Source organism: Ambystoma mexicanum, chromosome 6q, assembly GCF_040938575.1.
Source record: "Ambystoma mexicanum isolate Mex_15411 chromosome 6q, UKY_AmexF1_1, whole genome shotgun sequence".
In the NCBI taxonomy this organism is placed as follows: domain Eukaryota; kingdom Metazoa; phylum Chordata; class Amphibia; order Caudata; family Ambystomatidae; genus Ambystoma; species Ambystoma mexicanum.
Window position 1 is genome coordinate 1098663017 of NC_090937.1, and position 20426 is coordinate 1098683442.

Genomic DNA, 20426 nt, shown 5'->3' on the forward strand with positions numbered 1-20426 from the left:
GGACCATCGCCAGGACCTCCTGCCTGAAGTTGATGACCTTTGCACTCTGAAACACTTGTGTATGAGCGCAATATAAATAAAATATAATTTCATTTCAGCCGGAAGGCTGTGCATGTTGGCTGGCAGCGGCTTGCGCTGCCCCTCATAGGCCTCTGATAGCGGCAACCATCCACCTTCCTAGACCTTGGATACCCGACAACCGGGCCTGGAGCCCGCAAAGGTGAAAAGAGTGCGTCCGACTGGCAGAAGCCCTCCAGATAGAATTTCAGAGAGCGTCTGACATCCAGACAGTGCAAGGCTCTCTGAGCCTCGTCCTTGTGGTCAGCCAAGAATGTAGGTAGGACTATTTCCTGGTTTAGATGGAACGCAGAGGGTAACTTAGGTAGGAACGCTAGGTGAGTCCGCAGGACCACCTTATCCATGTGGAAAGTGGTATAGGGTTTTGAAGCCACCAGAGGCTGGATCTCGCTGACTCTGCGAGCGGAGGTGAGGCCTACTAACAGAGCTGTCTTGATGGTGACCAGTCTGATGTCCATGGATGCCATTGGCTCGAAGGGTTTGTGCGCCTAGGCGCCCAACACCACATTAAGGTCCGACACAGGGTGTGGCTTTTTGATGGGCGGGTAAAGCCTGGACAAGCCCGCCAAATGTTTCCTGACTATCGGGTTGGAAGAGGAGAAGACCTCCTCATTTCTGTAGGCCCCTATGGCTTTGAGATAGGTGCGACATGTGTCCACCTGTGTTAGACAAATTTTGAATGCAGTACCCTCTGGGAACACTACAAGCAACTATGACTACAGGTATAAGCAACCCAACCTTTGGTATAAGCTTGTAGTACACAGTTTTGGTAGCGGGTTGAGTGGCCAGGTTTATCTCAAGAGGGGAAATGTGAGCTGTAGTGGAATTCCACAAAGATTCACAGTTACAGGTATTCAAATAAACTCTTACACTCCAGGTTTCTTGCATAAACAATTAATAATTTATCCATCATGCAGTTAGAAAGCCGCCTTTAGAAGGGAGCAATAGAATAGTAACAAACAAATATACTTCAATACTGTACACTGAGTTTCTGAATCAGAGGTGGCCCTTTTGGGACCCAGTGTAAAAAGGGTCCCATTCTCTTCCAGGTAAAAACAAATCAAGTCCTCAAAATCCATCAAGTTGTTGGTGGTCTCTAAGGTAGAGGGAATTAGCAAATGTTTGAGAATTCTCCCTAACACTCTGTACGCCTGAGTGGGCAAGGTGTGCCGAGAAAAAGCGCATCGTCCAGTGTGCGCTTCAGGGGAGTTGATTTCCTTAGAATCTGCCCAGTGACAGAGTCTGCTCCATTTACTTCTGTATTGGCTCCTAGTGGCCTTGCTCCTAGCGCCCTGGATGATCACCAGGTTATCCTGAGATAGGCTCGGGTGCTTGAGGGTGATCTGCTCAAAAACCACGCTGTGAGGGATAGCTTCTGAGGAGCGGGGTGAAGAACCCTGTCCCCCCCCTGCTAGCACAGGAGAGGTGCTGGGGCCAGCAGAAGGTGAATGGATGGTTGGTCCGAGAGGCTGAGCAATTCGGAGAACCACAGTCTCACCGGCCACCAAGGCACTATCACTATGATGCTGAGGTGACAAGCCTCCTTTATCTTGCAGAGTAACCTGGGGATGAGGGGTGTGGGTTGAAAAGCATAGGTTGTCATGCCCTCCCATTGAATCTGCATGGCGTCACCCAGGGAGCCGGGGCCTAGTCACTGCCAAGATGCAAACTGATGGCACTCCCTGTTCCTCCAGGAGGCAAATAGATCCACTTGAGGATGGCCCCATGTGTTGAAAACCACCCGCAGCACCTGGTCGTTCATTTGACACTCGCAATTGTCAGCTCCTAGCCTGTTGAGTCTGTCCGCTTCCAAGCCCGGAGATGGATGTTTTCCAGGGCCAATTCCCACATGCTGACCGCTAGGTTGCACAGTGGAGGGGACCTGGTATTCCCAAGCTTGTTGACATAGTACATGCAGGTGGAGTTGTCGGTCTGGATCAGGACAGTCATGCCCTTGATGAGCAGGTGGAAGGCACTGAGGGCTAGCCAGATGGCTCTGCGCTCCAGCCAGTTGATATGAGACTCCTGCCAGGACTAGACTCCACAGATGGTGTGGCTGTCTAGAGTGGCTCCCCAGCCCTCTAGGGAGGATTCCGTAGTAATGGTGACCTGCGGAGTCAGCTGCCGGAAGGGCCTGCCCGTCCACAGATTGCAGTCCTTGGACCACCACCTAAGGTCTGAGTGGAGAGAAGGCGGTATGCTGACCAGCTCCGCTTGGGAGCCCTTCTACTGATTCCATGAGGCTGCAAAGTGCAGCTGCACTCTCCACATCCAGAGCCTTGTGTGTGACACGGCCAAGAGGATTGCTGCCATGATACCCAGTAGGTGCTGGTACCGCCAAGTCAAAGTCACTGATCTGGTAACGAAGTGCATAGTGGCCCTCTTGATGGCCATAGTCTTGTCCTTCGAAGGAAATACCTTCTCGGATCTTGTATCCCAGATGAGGCCCAGGAAGATGAGGCTCTGCGTGGGCTGCAGCTGAGACTTCTTGAGGTTGATGGTAAACCCCAGGTCGTGGATTGAACTCATAAGTGCGGAGGTGGTGTGGACAACCCCCTCCGGGGATTTCGCCCCGATGAGCCAGTCGTCCAGGTACAGGTAGACATGGTGGCCCTGAGGAGGGCTGCCACTGCATTCATGAGTCTGGTAAACACCCTGGGGGCTGAGTTGAGGCCAAAGGGTAGCACCTTGTACTGGAAATGATAGCCCATGATCCTGAAGCGTAGGAAAGAGTGATGGGCTACCAAATCGGGACGTGTAGGTAAGCGTCCTTCAGATCCAGGGAGCACATCCAATCTCCCCTGTCCAGTGTCTCTGCAATGAGTGCTGGCGTAGCCATCATGAACTTTTAAAGAGGGAGGGAGAGGTTGAGGCTGGAGAGGTCCAACACAACTCACATGCCAGCCTTGTTCTTTTTTTGTATGGTGAAAATCCTGGAATAGAAGCCTAATCCTCTCTGGGAGGCAGGTACTTCTTCCACTGCCTGGCTCTCGATGAGCGACTGGGTCTACGCCAACCGAGTTGCCGCCCCAATCTGTGGAAGGGGAGGAACGAGGCGAGGGAGGGAGGTATAGGTAGGCGGTAACCCATGGATACTACAGAGAGGATACAAGGGTCCGCAAAGTTCTGGCGCCAGAAATGAATGCGAGAGGCTAGCCTGCCCCCCAATGGAGACACCTGGACCTGGAAGGACTTGTCATGCCTTTTTGCTCTCTGAAGCTTCTACTGAGGAGGTGGACTGAAAGAAGCCCTCTCCCCCCCCCCTCTCACCCCTGGTCACCCTTTTTGTTGCTTGCGCCGGTTCTGACTCGGCGAAAGGTCAAGTTGTCTCGACCTCCATTCCTGGAATCCCCAGAACTCACCAAATGCCCGTCCCTTATCGGAGCGTTGATGCGACTGGGTGTACGCCTTGGGCGTGGCGTTCCAAGTTTAAAGACATTGCTGTTTGCAAGCTGTTCTTACCCAATTCCTCATTGGTGGTAGAGTGGAAGAGGTCACTAACCTCGAAAGGAAGGTCCAATGTGCGATCCTGGACATCAGGGTTGAACTTTGTAGCCCGCAGCCAGGCCGTCCGTCTCATGTCCGTGGTGATGCAGATGGCCCATACAGAGGTGTCGATGTGGGCCACTGTGGACTCCATGATAACTTGCCCTACAAGCTTGGTTTCTCCTAGACTTGCCTTAAAACGTGCCTGGCTCTGTGCCGGGAGTTCTGGAAGGAAGTCCGATATATCCCGCCACAACCTCTGGTTAGTCGCTGCAAGCATGGCATCCGCGTTGGCTTGACGCAGGGAGGCGTTGGGAGTACAGCTTTTTCCCGTACGCCTCCAAGATCTTCTCCTTGCCTAGCAGCGCCGAGAACGAGGTGGCAGAGGACGACCGAGGCTTAGAGTAGAGTGATGCTGCAGCAATAACCGTCGAGTGCGGCTGGCAGTGCGTTGATAGCAAGAGTGTATCCCCCCCCCCAATCCGTCTATACTTGGCATCGAAGCACCGATTGACATGCTGGGCCGAGTGTGGCTTGAGTCAACCCTTCTTGGCTAGAGCGACGACATCCTTCTGCATCGGGACATCCGTCTTGCTAGGGGGTGTTAGGGAGAAGACCTCTGCCAAGACTCCCTCCTCGGGGTGCTCTACCTCGGGATGAGGATGGCCCAGATATTCTGCCAAACCTGCAAGCCTATCATGAAAGGCCATCGCTGAAGACAGCGTGTCAGGGTCCTCCTCCTCCTCGTCTGTCTGCCTGGTCCGTCGCGGGAGGATGGGTGCTGGGAACCTTGGGCTGCGGTGTGGAGCTGGAGGCTGCTGAAGAGGTTGGCTCGGAACCGACTGCACTGGGGGCAGATTCGAAGGAGCCAGCAGCAGGGGCTGTGCTGGGGCCTGTTGTGCTGGAGCCATGGAAGGACGAACTATAGGCACCAGTGGAGTGACCGGAGGAAGCAAGTCCATGACTGCATTCCTTAGGATGGCCAACATCTGGGGGTTCCCCATCAGCCTCAAAAACCTTTCGAAGAACCTATCCTCAGAGGCTGAAGAGGAGGCAGGGGATACTGACGGAGTGGCTGGGGGCTTCTGGGGCCAGAGCACACTCAGTCTGGGTTGCACGGGGAACCTCCCCTGCGCTACTGATGGATACACTGTAGGCCACATACCTGGTTGACACCAGTCCCACCTTGAAACTCGTTCACCCGCCTGCTCTGTTCCAAGGAGTGGCATTGGACGAGCGGCCATGTTGTCTGACGCAGCGGCCATTTTGTCGGGCTGCGTGCCATAGGCCAGAGACTTGGTTCTTGGCCCTCCGGACACGGCCTCGCCCAAGACTCTTGGTGTTGGAACATGAGGCCTATCATGCACCTCGGGTCTAGACCAGGAAGGCGTATCGCCCTCGGCCTTGTCACCGGTAGTGCTGCGTGCAGGCGCCCCCTCAGACATGGAGCCGGTACTAAGGCATAGCCCCTCGTGTGTAGACCCAGTAGAAGAACCTTGCGGTCCCTCAGCACTGATACCGGTAGGTGTGTGTGCTGGTAACAGAACCAGAGTTTCCTCCCGCTTGGGCAGTTCCACCTAGCTAGCCTGTTCCTCAGTACGCATGGAGTCAGTCGCACAAGGTGCAACCTTCCCAGCCGTGGTCAAGGCCAAGGCAGCGGAGGCAAAGAGCATAGCGGTCAGACGTGGGAAAGTCCCTCGCAGGCTGGACACCTGCTGAAAGCCGCTGAAGTCGACATGGGCCGGGGAGAAGCGTGATGCCGGAGGAACAAGTACCCGGATGACAGACAAAACGTTAAGAGAAGAATCCAGGGAAGAGCGCATGGAATTACGTGGCAAGGCCAAACCCATGAGCGCTGATGAAATCGGCCTGTTCCAATCGACGCAGAAAAGGGGACTGAGGAGTGGGAACCGGTGGGCGGAGTCAGGGTAGCACCCCTGCGCGCCTCTATTTAAAGGGGAAGGTTTTTCTGGTGAAAAAGGTTCAGTTTCCCATCCTTAGGAAGGGACGCCCATACAGTATGGAGGAAAGGGGACGTAAGAGTATGTGGAGGCTCGTCTGGCGCTGGGGGCCCCTAAAAAGGAGTGCAAATCCCTGCTGATGGAGTCTGCGATGGTGTTCTTGACTCCCGCTTGGTGAAGAGGAACATAGAACATCTCTTGTCCGACAGCCCAGCGCCACAAGTCCTGCGCTTCCTTGGAGAGCGCTGGGGAGAATAGAGTGCACCCCTGCTTGCAGATGTAGAACATTGTGGTGGTGTCTGAAATCCCTCACCGCCTAGCCCTTCCGAGGCGGAAGGAATGCCTTGAGGGTCCAGAACACTGCATGCAGCTCCCTGATGTTGATATGGAGATCCTTCTCCTCCGGCAGCCACGGGCCTCTTGCGTGAAAACTTCCAGTGTGAGCTCCCCAGCCTTCCAGGGAAGTGTTTGTGGTGACAGTCTCCTGGTATGGAGGGTTTTGAAACCTTGTGACGGAACTCATCCAGCGTGATCTAGTCCGCAAAGTTTCTAGACACCTGTATCCAGCGAGCATCCAGCAACTCCTGAAGAGGTTGCTCCTGTAACCTGCAAAGCCGGATGAGGTAGATGCAGGACATCATGCCGAGCAACGACTTGATGGTTTGCACTGTCGCGATACTCATCAACATCCGCTGCAACCTTACCTTGAATGGCTGCTACCCTCTCCTCCGAGGGTGACCCCAGACAGGACATCGTATTGTGTCTGGCTCTTAGGAACATCACATTCTGTGATGTGTCAAGCAGGACTTCAGATAGTTTATGAATGATCCCAGATCCGTCAGTAGCTGGGCAGCCAACTACCGCGAACGGATGAGCCAGTCGTTGAGGTATGTGTATGTATGTGTATACCCCTGCAGACGTATATGGGCCACCACCGGTGGCAGGCATTTTGTGAACACACTGGGGGCTGACTTCAATGTGTAGGGCCTTGAACTGGTAGTGCTGTCCCTCCACTACAAAACATAGAAACGTTTGATGTTTCTTGTGACGGTGGACTTGGAAATCGGCATCCTCCACGTCCAGCGACGTCAAGCAGTCTCCTTCCTCCAGTTGGCCGATCACGTGCTGCAAAGTGACCATGCAGAACCTTTGTGAAGTACTTGTTGAGACGTTGTAGGTCTAGGATGGGCCTCCAGCCCCCAGTCGTCTTTCTGACCAGAAAGTATCTGGAATAGACTCCGGAGTTGTTGCTGAACTAGCTCCATCGCCTCTTACCGCAGCATGGCCCATACCCTCTTCCAGGTGCTGAGGGATGTGCTGCTCCTGACAGGACACCAGAGGGATCCGCAGACACCTGTGTTGAAACTCCAGGGTGTGTCCCTGGGCGAGAGCGTCCAGCACCCATCAGTCTGCCCTCGATTGCCCATCGATTGTGCCCTATCCACCTTGAGAACCGCTTCCGCTGCGAACCCGGTGGACTTAGACTTGCGGTTCTTAACCTCATCTTGGGGTCCCAAGGATGAGGCACCCCCAAAGGACTTGGAAGACCGCTTCACGGAACTGCCGGTCCTGGGGTGAGGCATGACCCTGCTTGGAGCACAGGTCAGAGGCCTTGGCATTGAACCTCGCTTCCAGTCTACTGTGCCTGTCCCTCGTCTTCTTGGAGAACCAGATGCAAATTATGCACTCCACTTCTTTGTGGTACGGGTGCAGGCAGTAGAAGCATTGCAGGTGCTTGTCCTCCACAACAATTTCCGTAGCCAGCATTTGGGGCAGGGGCTGAAGAGGGACCTTCCCTCCCTTCTCCTCCGTCATGGTTGGTGGGCGTGAAGTAGGCCCGATGGCCTTCTAGAACCTTCAACGATGTTTGCCCTTGAGGGGTGCTCAAATTCACAGACAACGGATCCCCGCTGTCAGCAGATGGAGAAAAAAGCACACAGGCTCCTTTGGGACAAAAATAGAACCTTTTCCGTCGAAACCCACGTACAAACACACAAATAGCTCAGAGAGCAAACTCGAGGACTACCAACACTGAAGTGTGCAGTAAAAAGCAGAAGATATCTGCGAGAGGAGGGGCTTAGGGGGGGACTGCCATTGGATAGGGGCAGTATGACTCAGAGGACAGTGATTGGTTTAGAGGAGAGATACACTTTAAGTGAAAGTGAAACAATTTTGTTCTTTTCCAGAGTATTCCCAGCCCGACGACGGGGAATATTCATGAGCATGTAAATCCATGTCAGACCCCATGCTGGAGTGGGTGCTGGGTCACCATGCAAAAAGCAGATGCCTATGGACTTTACCAAACTCAAACAGTAAGAAACCAAAAAATCCTAGCCAGAAAAACACATGAGTGAGGAAGAAAAGTCCCATTCACTTAGGAGTCAACATTAAAAAGCCCAGAGTCCAGCAATAGAGCTGGGGGTCTCTAAGCTGAAAGGGAATAGGCACAGACATGAACATTCTCCTTAACATACAAAAAAACACAAAGCATAAGACGTCTGCACCTATGCTAACAAACAAGAGACTGATGCACAAGTAGTGGTCTTGAATGGGCAACGCAAACAAGGAACTGAACGGAGAAGCGCACTGGTGGCGGGTCAGGAAGATTTGACGAGCCAGGCATCCCTTATACTCGCATTTTCTAAACTTCCAGGATATAGTTTCCGGCACAATGATAAACAGGAACCAATCTGTGGATGACCTTATGCTTTAGGATTTTAGAGCGCATTTCAGTGCAAACTTGATACACTGGACAATAAGTGTCCCTATGCTGCCAGCAATCACTGTAGGAAAACAAGGGTTTTTAATTGTCAAGGAAAGTTTGTGAAGGCCGTATTACCAGGGCATAATAAGAATTTTAAAAACACGCTCTAGAGGATTACATTCTGACCAATAGACATCATTGTGACATATTTCATGAAATAAACTAGCATGGGCAGCTAAGCCCTGTGCGTTTGCTTGTGGCTTTGCGGCTCAATGCCGAAAAGCGATGCCACCACCTAAATCAGACAGCAGCGTCCCCACTTATTTAATTTCTTCCTCACCCCCGATTTGCATGGGAGGTGCTGCGGCAGCAGGGATTTAGATATCAAAAGAGTGGTACCAAAACTTCCACGAGATGTGTGGCTAGCCTGTGAAACTATGTGTTGCAGTTCCATGGAGACCCTGCAAAATAAACAAAGACCCTGGAAAAGAAGGGGCAGAGCAAATTGGGAACCACAATTTAGACTACTTTTTTCATGCATCTACCTAAAATAAGAACAGCCAATTGTGCAGGGATCCATGCCTGCAAGAGTGGGAATGGCCATCCAGGCGAAAGGGTGAGAAAAGTGCACTCGGATGTTTTCCATGGTGGTGGAATACATGCGGGTGGCATGCTCTCATTGAGCAAAACCTACTACTTTTGGCATTTGGCTTGAGGGCCGTTTATTCGGACTGCAATGTCAGCTGCGTCTAAACAACCCTTGAGCCAAATCACTGGCGCTGAATTGGCTATCGCGCCACTCTGGCCACGTCAAAAGAGGCTGTGCGGCCAAAGTGGTGCACCAAAACAGCCTGCGACCAAAGGCTTGCGCCAAAACCTGATGTACCCAAGAGATTCTACCAAAAGGTTAGAGGACATTAGTTTAAAAGGAACTACTACACACTGGATTACTTCATCTATCTGGACAAACATTCATATCCCTCTGAGGTCATGACACAGAAACCTCATGTGTGGACTTCCAAGCATCCGGTCTTTCACCTCCTTTTCAATATCTTCATTACCAAGCACCTAGAACTTACCAATAGCTTATATGCTTCAACAATGCAAGCAACCCCCATATCTCATGCAAGCTTGTATAAAAATGACAATGCAGCAGATCCTCCCACAGGTCTTGCACATAGTGTCTCCGGGATGACAAAAAGATTGATGCTTAACACGGTAAATGATTCACAACCCACACTGCCGAGACCCGCACCAAACGCCTACAACAACTGTAAAAAAACGTCAGACAGATCAAACCAGAGGTTTTAGCCATTGCTTCTTTCAAATCCACATCTGGCTCACTGTGCCTTACATTATTTCCATGAAGAGACTCATGGTAATGGTCACAAAAGTACTCAAGATTATACTATGCCACCGGCCACTACCTGGCGTTCCCAGATTACCTTCTGTATAGGCCCGAAAGAATCCAAAATGTGCCATCTAAACTTCTACTGAGACTGTAAAAACACTATCACATCACGCAGCCCTCCAAAACTCCACCGGCCCTCAATCAAATAAAACCTATGCATAGCCCACCATGATGTCCATAGTAGAGGCCTGAAAATTCCCCACTGGGAAATTCGTCTAAAACCTATTGACACCGCTTCGATTCAATCACTGTGCCAAGCTTCAACGGGAAGCTGACTCCATCATGTATCCACTTTAAACTATGCAAAAATAAACCCTCACAAACGACAGCAGGCTGCATACAAACACATCTTGTCAACAGTGCAATGCCATTGCAAACATCTCTCGCCCCATCCCATCACCCCCTCACACCAATGGCTAAGGTTTATGCTTTGGTCTTTGTACATTCAAGCATGGTGTTGCGCTTTTATATTTGGTTGATAATTTTATGACCAAGTACATACCCATCAAGATTTATCTCGGCTTAACTTGGATTTATAATAAATCATTATTTGTTGTAATACTATTGCTTGGCAGTGTTTCTGTTGAACCCTTGGTATGATACATGTTCTTCGTACGTTCCTACAGCACACTCTCTCTCCTAAAATAAGCCTGGTTGCTCCGTCTACGTTACCACATACTCAGGTGGTACAGCCTTATAGTAAGAGTGGAGGCTTGTACTGTCTCAGTTGAATAGTTTTGCTAAGCCCTTAGTTGGACTTCAGAAAAGCTGTCTTAATACGCGACGTGTGGGCTGGAATCATGGACAAGTAATATCAGAAGCGACTAGCATTGTCAGAACAGAAAAGGGACTGATTGGTACTACTTTTACATGAAAATCATGTTATACTATGGGTCTTGTTACCTTTCATGACAAACACATGGTGCATTCTTATTTGATATACCCTATCCTCAATACAAGCACCATTATAAAGACAGAACAGCTCAGCAATGGCTGTTTCCTTCATGCAATATATTTACCTGGAGGAGGCACAGTTATGGGTATGCCTAAAAATGAAGAAAAAAAAACACATTAAAATATGTAGCCAAGTACTTCTTTATGTATCTTACCAAAACAACAGATCTACAATGATTATGCCCCAACGTCAACATAAGGTACTTATTTTAGTTACAAGACATGAAACAAACAGAATTCTGAAAGGGTATGCAGACTTCCGATCGAATTCTACACTGAAAGGAAACTTGGGACTCTAATACATATGGTTTCTCTGAGGTTTTAGGGTGGATCTGTCCATTCTCTCAGTCACCCATGCTGAAGACCTATCTAGAGGAGAGGAATCTCAATACCAATGTAAAAAAGAGCCATCTTGACTGTGCTTCTCCTTAGGCAGCATTCAAGATGAGGGACAAGGGCACTCATACAATAGTCTTTAAACATAAGTTGTAGAGTGCTCGCTTTGACATCTGTGCTGATGCAGGTTCGAATCCCGGCAGGGCCAAACTCAGCCTTCCGAGGTCTATAAACGAGCACCACACACCGTTGGGTAATAGGCAGCGCTCAGATACCTGAGGGTTCGTAGCGCTATATAAATGCTAAATTATTATTATAATAATGGCATCAGGAATGCACAGCTGTATGCAAGTTGCAATCAAGAATGCATGTCACACTGCAAGGTGCACTTTACAATCGCCCTAAATTGTACTTGCTTTGCTGAGGTAACATCACAGATGCCCATTTAATAATACAACTCAACAGATTAAAGAGTAAGCACATCACAAACTAACTAAAACAAACTATCCCCTCTAAACGACAATACAACAGTAAAAACACACCTGTTATTAAGTTTCAATAAAAAACATGTTTGCCAAAGGTATGCAAAATATTGGCTTTAGGAACATTCCAGCAATCTCATAAAAGGCAAAAATAAAATGTTACTTATCTCTTCTACAGAGACCGGAAAACAAACTGTGCCTGCTATCAGGATGGCCAACGCATTATACAATATTGCTAAGAGGCACCTATGTAAGCATTAGAGAGCCGTTTGAAGGCCTTACCAGGCGTTATGGGCCTGAATGCCTGTGTTAAATGAAAAAGGGCAGCAAGGAGTTTTACGGGCCAAAAAGCCCAGCAAGGCTCAAGGTGCGCTAATAAAAACCATGTTGTTCTTGACCCTCTATACTATAGCACGGTTATCCATCAACCTTCAGCTTTACTCATGAAACTATCCAGATGTTTTTGACTGCAGCTCCCATGATCATGACATAGTAGTTCTAGTCCAAAGCAACTTGAGGGCCACAATAGTAAACATGGCGTTATGGAGATTTGTGTACAATCGTCAGGTTAGATGGTTAAAGAGCCTTCACCAAAGAGTAGACCAGTGTGTCGCAAAAAAGTAAAGACCAGACATCACAATGGTAGATGTAGAAGAGCACCTGTGCTTAACTTGAAGAGTGAAGATGGCAAGCAGGGAGGTACAATTATTCCAAATGGACAACACACAAAAATTCTATACAGGTTATACTGAAAAATATCCACTATTTATGAGGTCACAAAATATTGAGGATAAGAAAAATTAAAAATTGGGTTAAACAAAGCAATCCGTTGATGAAAAGCAGTAAACTTTCGGTTAAGGCTTAACTACATCTTTACCCTAAAATGTAAGCCCCATACCTGGTGGCTGTTGGGACAGTTTTTCTCAAGTCCTACCAAGACTTCACCAAAACCATATCTGAAGCAGTACAAACACTCCACTTTTACAATAAGGCTGTACCACAAAACAATGAGGTAGCACGGACAGAGCAGCCAGGCGTATCTTAGGAGGGAGAGAAGACTGTAAGCTTGGAACAAAGAAAAAGCATACGTATGGTTTTAAGAAATACTGTAATACTAGGAACAGTAAAAATGATTATAAATACATGTAGGCCAAGATAAATCTTGGGAAAGTTAAGTACTAATACATAGGTATCATACTAAAACACAAACTCGGACTCACATTACACCGAGTAAGGGAAGCAGGGATTGAGGGTTGTGTGGCCTGGATCGACTTGTTCAGTACAAAGTGAGTCCGAATTGTTAAACGTCCGGCAGCAGCAATCAACAAGAGAGGCTTCCAACAAAGGATTCTTCAAGGCTTCTAGCGGCTCTGTGAATTTGGCACCCTTTTACAGGTATCTGAAGGACGAATAACTCTGGTCGGATTCTCTTCACTCTTGGTCCTGCACTCTGGTGAGGGGACTTCAGGGATTTGAATCGTGTCTCTGCAGGTCCAGCAGGAGTCCAAAGTTTTAGAGAGAATCGGAATTCGGAAGGTCATGCACAGCACACTAGCTCGAGGTCCCTGATATGATATATATGATATGGTATTTGTAACGCGCCTATACACAGGTGTTTCAAGGCGCGACGAGGCGGGGGGGAGGAACAAGGGGAGACAAAACAAACGATCCTACTAGGCCAGGTGTCATTCAGATCGCGCAAGTGCAGGGGTGGGGGAGGGGGGAAAAAGTGCAAGGGGAAGGGGAGGGTGGGCAAGTGCAGTAAAGGTAAGTGGCGTAAAGTAATAAATAAACAAGGGCCAGCTAGTGGCAAGTGCAAGGTAAGTGCAGAGCAAGTGCTGGGGAAGGGGGGGGGGCTGTAGGGATACAGAGACAGTCCCGTAGTGCAGAGGGGTTCCAGGGGATCAGTGACTGGGACCAGGACCGAAGGCAGTTTAGAGTGGTCCAGTTGCAGGATCAGTGCAGTTTAGTGAAGAATTAATTAGCTGTTCAGCAGGGGAGAGAAAGCAGAAGCAAAGAGGAAGGTTTTGAGGTGCTTCCGGAACCGGAGGTGGTTCTCCCTCAAGTTTCAGGGAGGCAGGAAGGCTGTTCCAGAGGGAGGCCCCTGCCGCGGAGAGAGATCTACCCCCAGCTCGTTGCTTCGAGAAGCGACTGACCATGAGGGAGTTGGAGGCGGATGAGCGAAGGGCTCGGGGAGGAAGATATTTGGGAAGAGAGAGTTTGGTTTGCAGCCCAGCAAGGTCGCAGCACGTTGAGGGATAGCTCAAAAGGCAGGTGTTCCTGAGACTGGCGGGTCTCACCAAATGGGAGTAGTGGTCGTTTTCGGGACCCCCCATGTCGAATGGAAGGAAGGGTTAAAACAGGCTATGTTTACACAGCAGGCTATCCAGTTGCTGGAATTCGTTACAGATGTCTTTTCTTCATCATCCTCTTTGGATTTGGTTCCAGTGGTCAACTTGTCAGCAGCTTCCAGGATCGGACTTTCAGACAGGAACTACAGCATAACTTCTACAAACTTTTCCTGAAGTTTACAGAGAGGCGCAGCTGGCTGTCCAATCAAGACAGCCAGGCTCCCCGTGGGAACGGGGCATGGTGGAAGACAAAGGGCTGCAGAGTTTTGGACTCATCCCTCACTTCCTGCCTTCACAGGCACTCTGGAGCCTCAGCGGGGAACACAAAGGATTCCTTCCGAAGACAAAAATTCAACCAGTTTCTTTCCCGCCTTGGACGGCAGAAGACCCAAGAAACAAGCCAACGTGAAATGGAGGAAAAAAAAATAAAATGAGCCTGCCATTCTAGCACCATGGAGATTGTTAGGCAATGTTTGTATGCAGTACCCTCTGGGGACACTACAAACAACTGAATACAGGTTTAGGCAACCCAACCTTTGGTATAAGCTTGTATTACACCGTTTTGGTAGCGTGTTGAGCAGCCAGGCTCATCTCAAGAGGGGAAATGTGAGCAGTAGTGGAGTTACACAAAGATTCACAGTCACAGGTATTCAAATAAACTCTTACAATTTATTTATCAGTCAGTTGCCTTATTCAGAAGGGAGCAATAGAATAGTAACACAAATACACTTCAATACTGTACACTGAGTTTCTGAATCAGTAAAGACCCTTTTGGGATGGCCCACATACAGCCTACACCCACAGGTGACTTCAATAACAAAGGTGCTGGGGACATTAATATGTTACTGTTGGCATTCAGAATACTCTTGAAAGTTGGTAAAAGACAAAGGTTATTAGAACACAAGAGATCACAAATGTCTTAAACACTTAGATCCTTTTAGAAGAGTCATACAATTCAATAGGCTAAGCCAAAGTCAATGGGCAAAAGTCTTGGATATGATGAGGTACTTCTGGTAGGTAAATGGAAAAGTCTGTGCACAAGTTCTTAGGAGTCTTAGATAAAAAGAAGAATCAAAGGTAGGGCCACAAGCCGATTAGACTTGTGAGTTGTGGAAGCGACAAGCACATCAACAGTAAGAGGCAAGTTCTCTTAGACTTGTTTTACAGTACCTTAGCAATGAAGAAAAAGATGCAGCTGATGACTTCTGTACCTGTGCATCTCTGCAGATCTCACTGTTCCTGGGCCTCAGTCGTGGCGACAAGAGGGAGGACGTCGGGGGACTCCTGCAATGCACTAGGGTGGTCAAAACTTGCAACCTGCAAACTTCACTTTCAGTGGCTATTTCGTGTTTCAGCTCCTCGCGTCTACCGCAAATGGCAACAGCGCGGTTCCTGGCTGTTGAGGTGGACTTTCCTTGCTTCTGGGGTCCTGCACTCTATTGAGGGGGCTCGGGCCAACGCCAGGAGTTGCAGCAGGCGTCTTCTTTGGTTCTTTCGTCCAGTGGTCGACTCTGCCTTCCAAGCCAAAAGACTAGCCTTTTATTCAGTTCTCTCCCATTCATTCCAGTCTAGCTGTCACTCACCCAGCAGGGTGGCTGTCCTTACCGGACAGTCAGCCAATCACCACATAGTGCATTTGGGTCTCCTAGGAGACTAAGCACAGGGAGTTTCGGGCACCTCCCTCACTTCCTGTCTACCCCAGACACTCTGGAGCCAGAGGCGGGCTTCACCACTGAATCCCGCCAAAGGCGAAATGAACAAAGAGACCAAACCTGGTTTGGTGTGCAGAGAAAATCTTTAGAAGGACCTTTCCACAAAAAAATGGCGAAAACAGAAGACCGGGGGCCATTTTGTCAAAGATGGCTCCTGTGCCATTTTGAAAAAGATGGCTCCCGCGGTTGCTTTACCAGAGCTGCAAACGCAGCCCGCGATAAATGCAAACCATGGTAGTTCAAATGAAACCACTGCCACCAGCCATTCAGTGAGGATAGGGTAACAAAAAGTGTAACATGAGGATCTAGACACACGGGATACTAAGTTACCACTCCAGAACTCTATTGTAAGATAGTGTGTGCTGGGTCTAGAAAGTTACAATGGGAAGTAAAGTCAATTTCACTTTACTGCTCTGGGAAACAGTTTATCCCAGAGAAAGGTATGTAACCCTTGGGGAAATCTGAAAGACTTCCCTGTGCCACTGCACTGAAGGTGCTGTGTGACAATGTAAAAGATGATGCCTATGGAGTTTGTCATACTCCATAACCAAAAGAAACACATGGGTAAAATTCACATTAAAATACATGAGTGGGGAAAAGGGTCACACACTCTCCAGGTTAAAAAAATCCAAGTCCTTCAAATCCAGCAAAGTTGTTGCGGGTCTCTAAGGTGGAGGGAATTGGCACATTTCTGAGAATTCTCCCTAACAGAGACCCTCCTGTGCATTACTGTGACTGATTTGACAGACTGCAAGTGATAATGACTAAAAGTCATAAAAGTAGTTTCACAGACACCAGCCATTCAAGTTAACTTGCAATTGTAACAAATGTTGCCAGGTAAGTGAGAAAGGCGGGGTGTAATGGCTCACTATATAAAATGTGGCGGAAATGGGTGTTCGGGACCGTTTTTCTAAAGTCCAACTAACGGCAACTAAGGACTTCATAAAGCCATATCTGAGGCAGTACAAATCTCGACTCTTAGTATAAGGCTGTACCGCCTGAACATTTGGTAGCATAGACAAAGCAGTCAGGCTCATTTTAGGAGGGCGATAGGGCTGTAGATCATTACAAAGAAATTGCAGCACACACATGGTCAAAAGAAACACTGAAACACTATGTATTGTAAAAATAAAGGGGTTATTTAAATACAAGTAGGCCAAGATAAATCTTGGGGAATTAAGTACTATAACATAGAAAGACAAATAAAAAAACCAACTCAATAATTATTGTATACAAACTACAAACCAAAGTATAATCTTTAGATTAAAATTAAGAAGTCACGGCGAATCAAACCTATAACATTAAGCAATTCTTGGGGAATAAAACCACAGTTCGTTACTTTAAGTTTACAATAAGTAATTCAAGAAAGAAAGATTCAGATTGCGGCAGTTTGCACACCAGAATTCATCCAGCCTTGCTGAATCTGATTGTTCCTCTTTGTTTAGGTGCTGAGCCTGCCTACTGTGCCTGGGACCGGGCCTCTGCCACGAGGTGCATCAAACGGCACCTTCCAACATGGCCGCCCTGGTCTCTTGCCCTTTCCAGTGCTGGGCTGATTACTCCCTCTGTGTGATTTGACTTGGCCCTGCATTTGTGGGCCCATCAGGAGCCGGTAGGCTCACAAGAAAAAGCCCGGTCTGTCCCAGTCAGTGCTGCTGGGACGTGCCCTGGGTCCCACTTCTTGGCCCCATCAATCAATATGCCTTTGAAGATTATTTCGCCACACACAACGCTCTGCCAGACTGTTACTTCTAGGTCCACGCTATCAGGTGAGATCAGTGGCTTCCCCAGCCCCATTTAATCTCTTCTTTGCGGCCTACTAAGTTGTCATCCCTGGAATGGCCCCACGATCTACGGTGACTGTTTTCTGACTTTACCCACTGTGACTCACTTCACCATCTACGGTATTGCTGTGCTGCAACCCCCATTGCCTCCCTAAGTCCTTTGTTTCCTTGAAAATCGTTTTTAGCTCTGCCTCTCTGCTGCATTGAAAGTCTGTGTTCCCCTGAAATTCCTTCTTAATGTGGCCCATCCCTGCATTAAGAGTGCCTGTCTGTCGCACCCTCTGTCCCCCACCCCCTGTGTTTTTGCCCCGCAACTCCCCTCAACCCCCTCCATGTGCCTCAGCACATCAGCCTGCTAAGTGTCCTCCCCGCCTCCCCCGCTCTCCTCACCTTCCTTCCTCCTGAATCCTCAGGACCTTTCTGCAACCATTGTGATTCTCTCCCTCTCCATCTAACCTTCTGGCTCCATGCACACAGCGGGCCACTCCTTGGATGCTCTCATCTCTACCAACATCCCTCTCTTTAACCCTCATTACCTCGGTCTCTTGGACTGACCACTCTTCTCAAACTTGAAGCGCTCCTCTTGCATCAGCACACCTGTCCAGTTTCAAAGGTTGTATACTAATTGGCCTTTCCATAATTGACCTTGGGAGAATTGACCCAATTCAGAAGGTCAATTAGGACATACATGTGGGGCGAAAACCCTCCGCAGCCCCCACCCAATCCAAAAACCCCTGCAGCTCCCACCCAATCCCCTTATATTATTTATAATCCAAAAACAACCCAATACATATATAAAATAACTAAAATAATATAAAGGTAAATTATGCAGAAGGTCAATTAGGACCACTATAATTAGGTCAATTGTGCAAAAAGGTAAATTGTAAAAGGTCAATTTGGGTAATACCATTTCAAAGTCACCAGACCCATGACAGCGACTGCCTTTGCCTCCAACTCCACCTCCTCTTGGCCTCCTATTCCTGCGGCTGACTGCTACCCTGACACAGCCCTCGCTAATTTCAATCTATCACCAAAACCCTGGATACTCTTGCCCCTCTCATGAGGGTCCGACGGAAGGCTGCCAAAAAAGTGCAACTCTTGGTGTTAGGGAGAATTCTAATACATGCGCTAATTCCCTTCCCCTTGGAGACCTCCAGCAACTTTGCTGGATTGCGAGGACTTGATTTTTTTACCTGGAGAGAGAGAGAGCCTTTTTCCTCCACATTTTGATGTGTGGTTTATTCTTGTGTTCTTTGATTATGGAGTTTTAGACAACTCCAAAGGCGGCATCTTTTCATTTGTGTCAAACAGCAACCTCAGTGCAGTGACACAGGGAAGCCTTTTAGGCTGTCATAAGGTTTAAATACCTTCTCTGGGATAAATTACTGTTTCCCAGAGAAAGTAAAGTGAAATTGACTTTACTAATCTTTCCAAATTCCTAGACCCAGCACACCCAACCTTACAACAGGGTGCTGGAGGGGTTACTTAGTATCCACGGTGTCTAGAAACTCATTTAGCAGTCAAATGCTTCCCTTTCCGCTCAAAATGGCTGGTGGCCGTGGTTTTACAATGAACTACCATGATTTTTCCCGACCGCAAAAAACGGTAGCGTTAAATCACGGGAGCCATGTTTTTCAAGATGGCACTTGAGCCCCCCTCTGTAAAAACAGGTCCCGGTATTCTTTTTTCGCAGTTTCTTGCTGGAAAGGTCCTTCTGGAGTTTGTCTCTGCACGCCAAACCAGGTTTGATCCCTTTGTGCCTACGCCTTTGGCAGGCTTCAGGACGGAAGACCGCCTCTAGCGCCCGAGTGTCCCAGCTGGCTTAGAAGGCTGAGTCGACCACTGGAACAAAAGAACCGAAGACTAGCTGGAAGAGGACAGCTGCTGCACTCCTGGACCATTGGTTTGCCCGGTGAAGCCCTGCTGCAGGGCCGAATCACCAAGTTCATCTGGAAAGAGACGCCCTGCAAGGAGGACTTCTCCCTTTGAGTTGGTGGGACCAATCAATTTAACACAGCCACCTGGATCACATTTTCAGAGCTGGTTGTATTTTCCTCATAGTGCTGCAGGAACCAGTGAGAGGGACACCAGTTTGTGTGCTTGACTACAGCTACCGGAATTGAAGAATTGCCATTTGCCAGCTTTTCGACCAGTTCCAGTGCAGGTGTCCCCTGACGTCCTCCCTCTTGTCCCCACGACTCAGGCTCAGGAACAGCAAGATCTGCAGGAACTGCCAGGAACAGACGTCTTCAGCTGCATCTTTTTCTTCATTGTAAGGTACTGTGAAAACCCGACCGAGAGAACTTACCTCTCACTGCGAAAGTGCTTGAAACTTTGCCAACTTGCAGGCCTAGTCAGCTTGTGACCCAACATATGAATCTTTCTTCTACAAACAACTTCTGACAACTTTGGCAAAGACTTTTCCGTTTAACTACTAGAACTACTTTATCCTATACAAGACTTTAGCCCATTGACATTGGCCTAAACTATTGCATTGAATTATCAGAGGGTCCGCTTGACGCATTCTATTTCCTCTCAGCTACCCTACACCTGCGCTTAAGGGCAGCCCGATCAGAGTCGTACCAAGTGTTAGGCAACGTTTGTATGCAGTACCCTTTGGGACCACTACACACAACTAGGACTACAAGTGTAAGCAAACCAACCTTTGGTATAAGTCTACACTACACAGTTTGGTAGCGTTGCTGAGCAGCAAGGCTCATCTCAAGAGGGGAATTTGAGCTGTAATGATGTTACACAGATGTCTACAATCACAAGTATTCAAATAGACTCTTATACTCAAGGTTTCTTGGTAAAACACTTATTAATTTATTTCACAGTCCGTTATAAAACATTAACTAGAAGGAGGCACTCTATATCACAAATAAATATACTTAACAGTACTTCACACTATCAGTTTAAGGCATTTAAACTACTTTAGAGGAGGAGCAAAAATGGCAGAGTATTTGAAGTAGGAGCAAAAAGGCATAGGTTAATAAACAGAAGGTTACAGTTACTCTTAAACAGTGCAAATAGTTTGAGTTCACCAGAGGAGTCAATTCAATGCAATAGGTTAGGCCACAGTCAATGTGCTAAAGTCTTGTATAGGATAAAGTAGTTCTGGTAGTTAAACTGAAAAGTTTTTGCCAAAGTTCTCAGAAGTTGTTTGT

The 20426-nt window shown here is 48.3% G+C and overlaps 1 protein-coding gene across 3 annotated transcripts in view; it reads right to left on the reverse strand.

The window, feature by feature from the left end:
- FIP1L1 (factor interacting with PAPOLA and CPSF1) overlaps window positions 1-20426 on the reverse strand; it is a 708522-nt gene that overhangs the window by 146257 nt on the left and 541839 nt on the right. For 2 of the 3 annotated variants that reach the window (XM_069631658.1, XM_069631656.1), the window contains exon 11: window positions 10660-10686. The exons of the other annotated variant lie outside the window; for it this stretch is intronic. In XM_069631658.1, the coding sequence (XP_069487759.1) occupies window positions 10660-10686 (27 nt within the window). The remainder of the gene's footprint in view (window positions 1-10659; window positions 10687-20426) is intronic. 3 annotated transcript variants of the gene reach the window in all.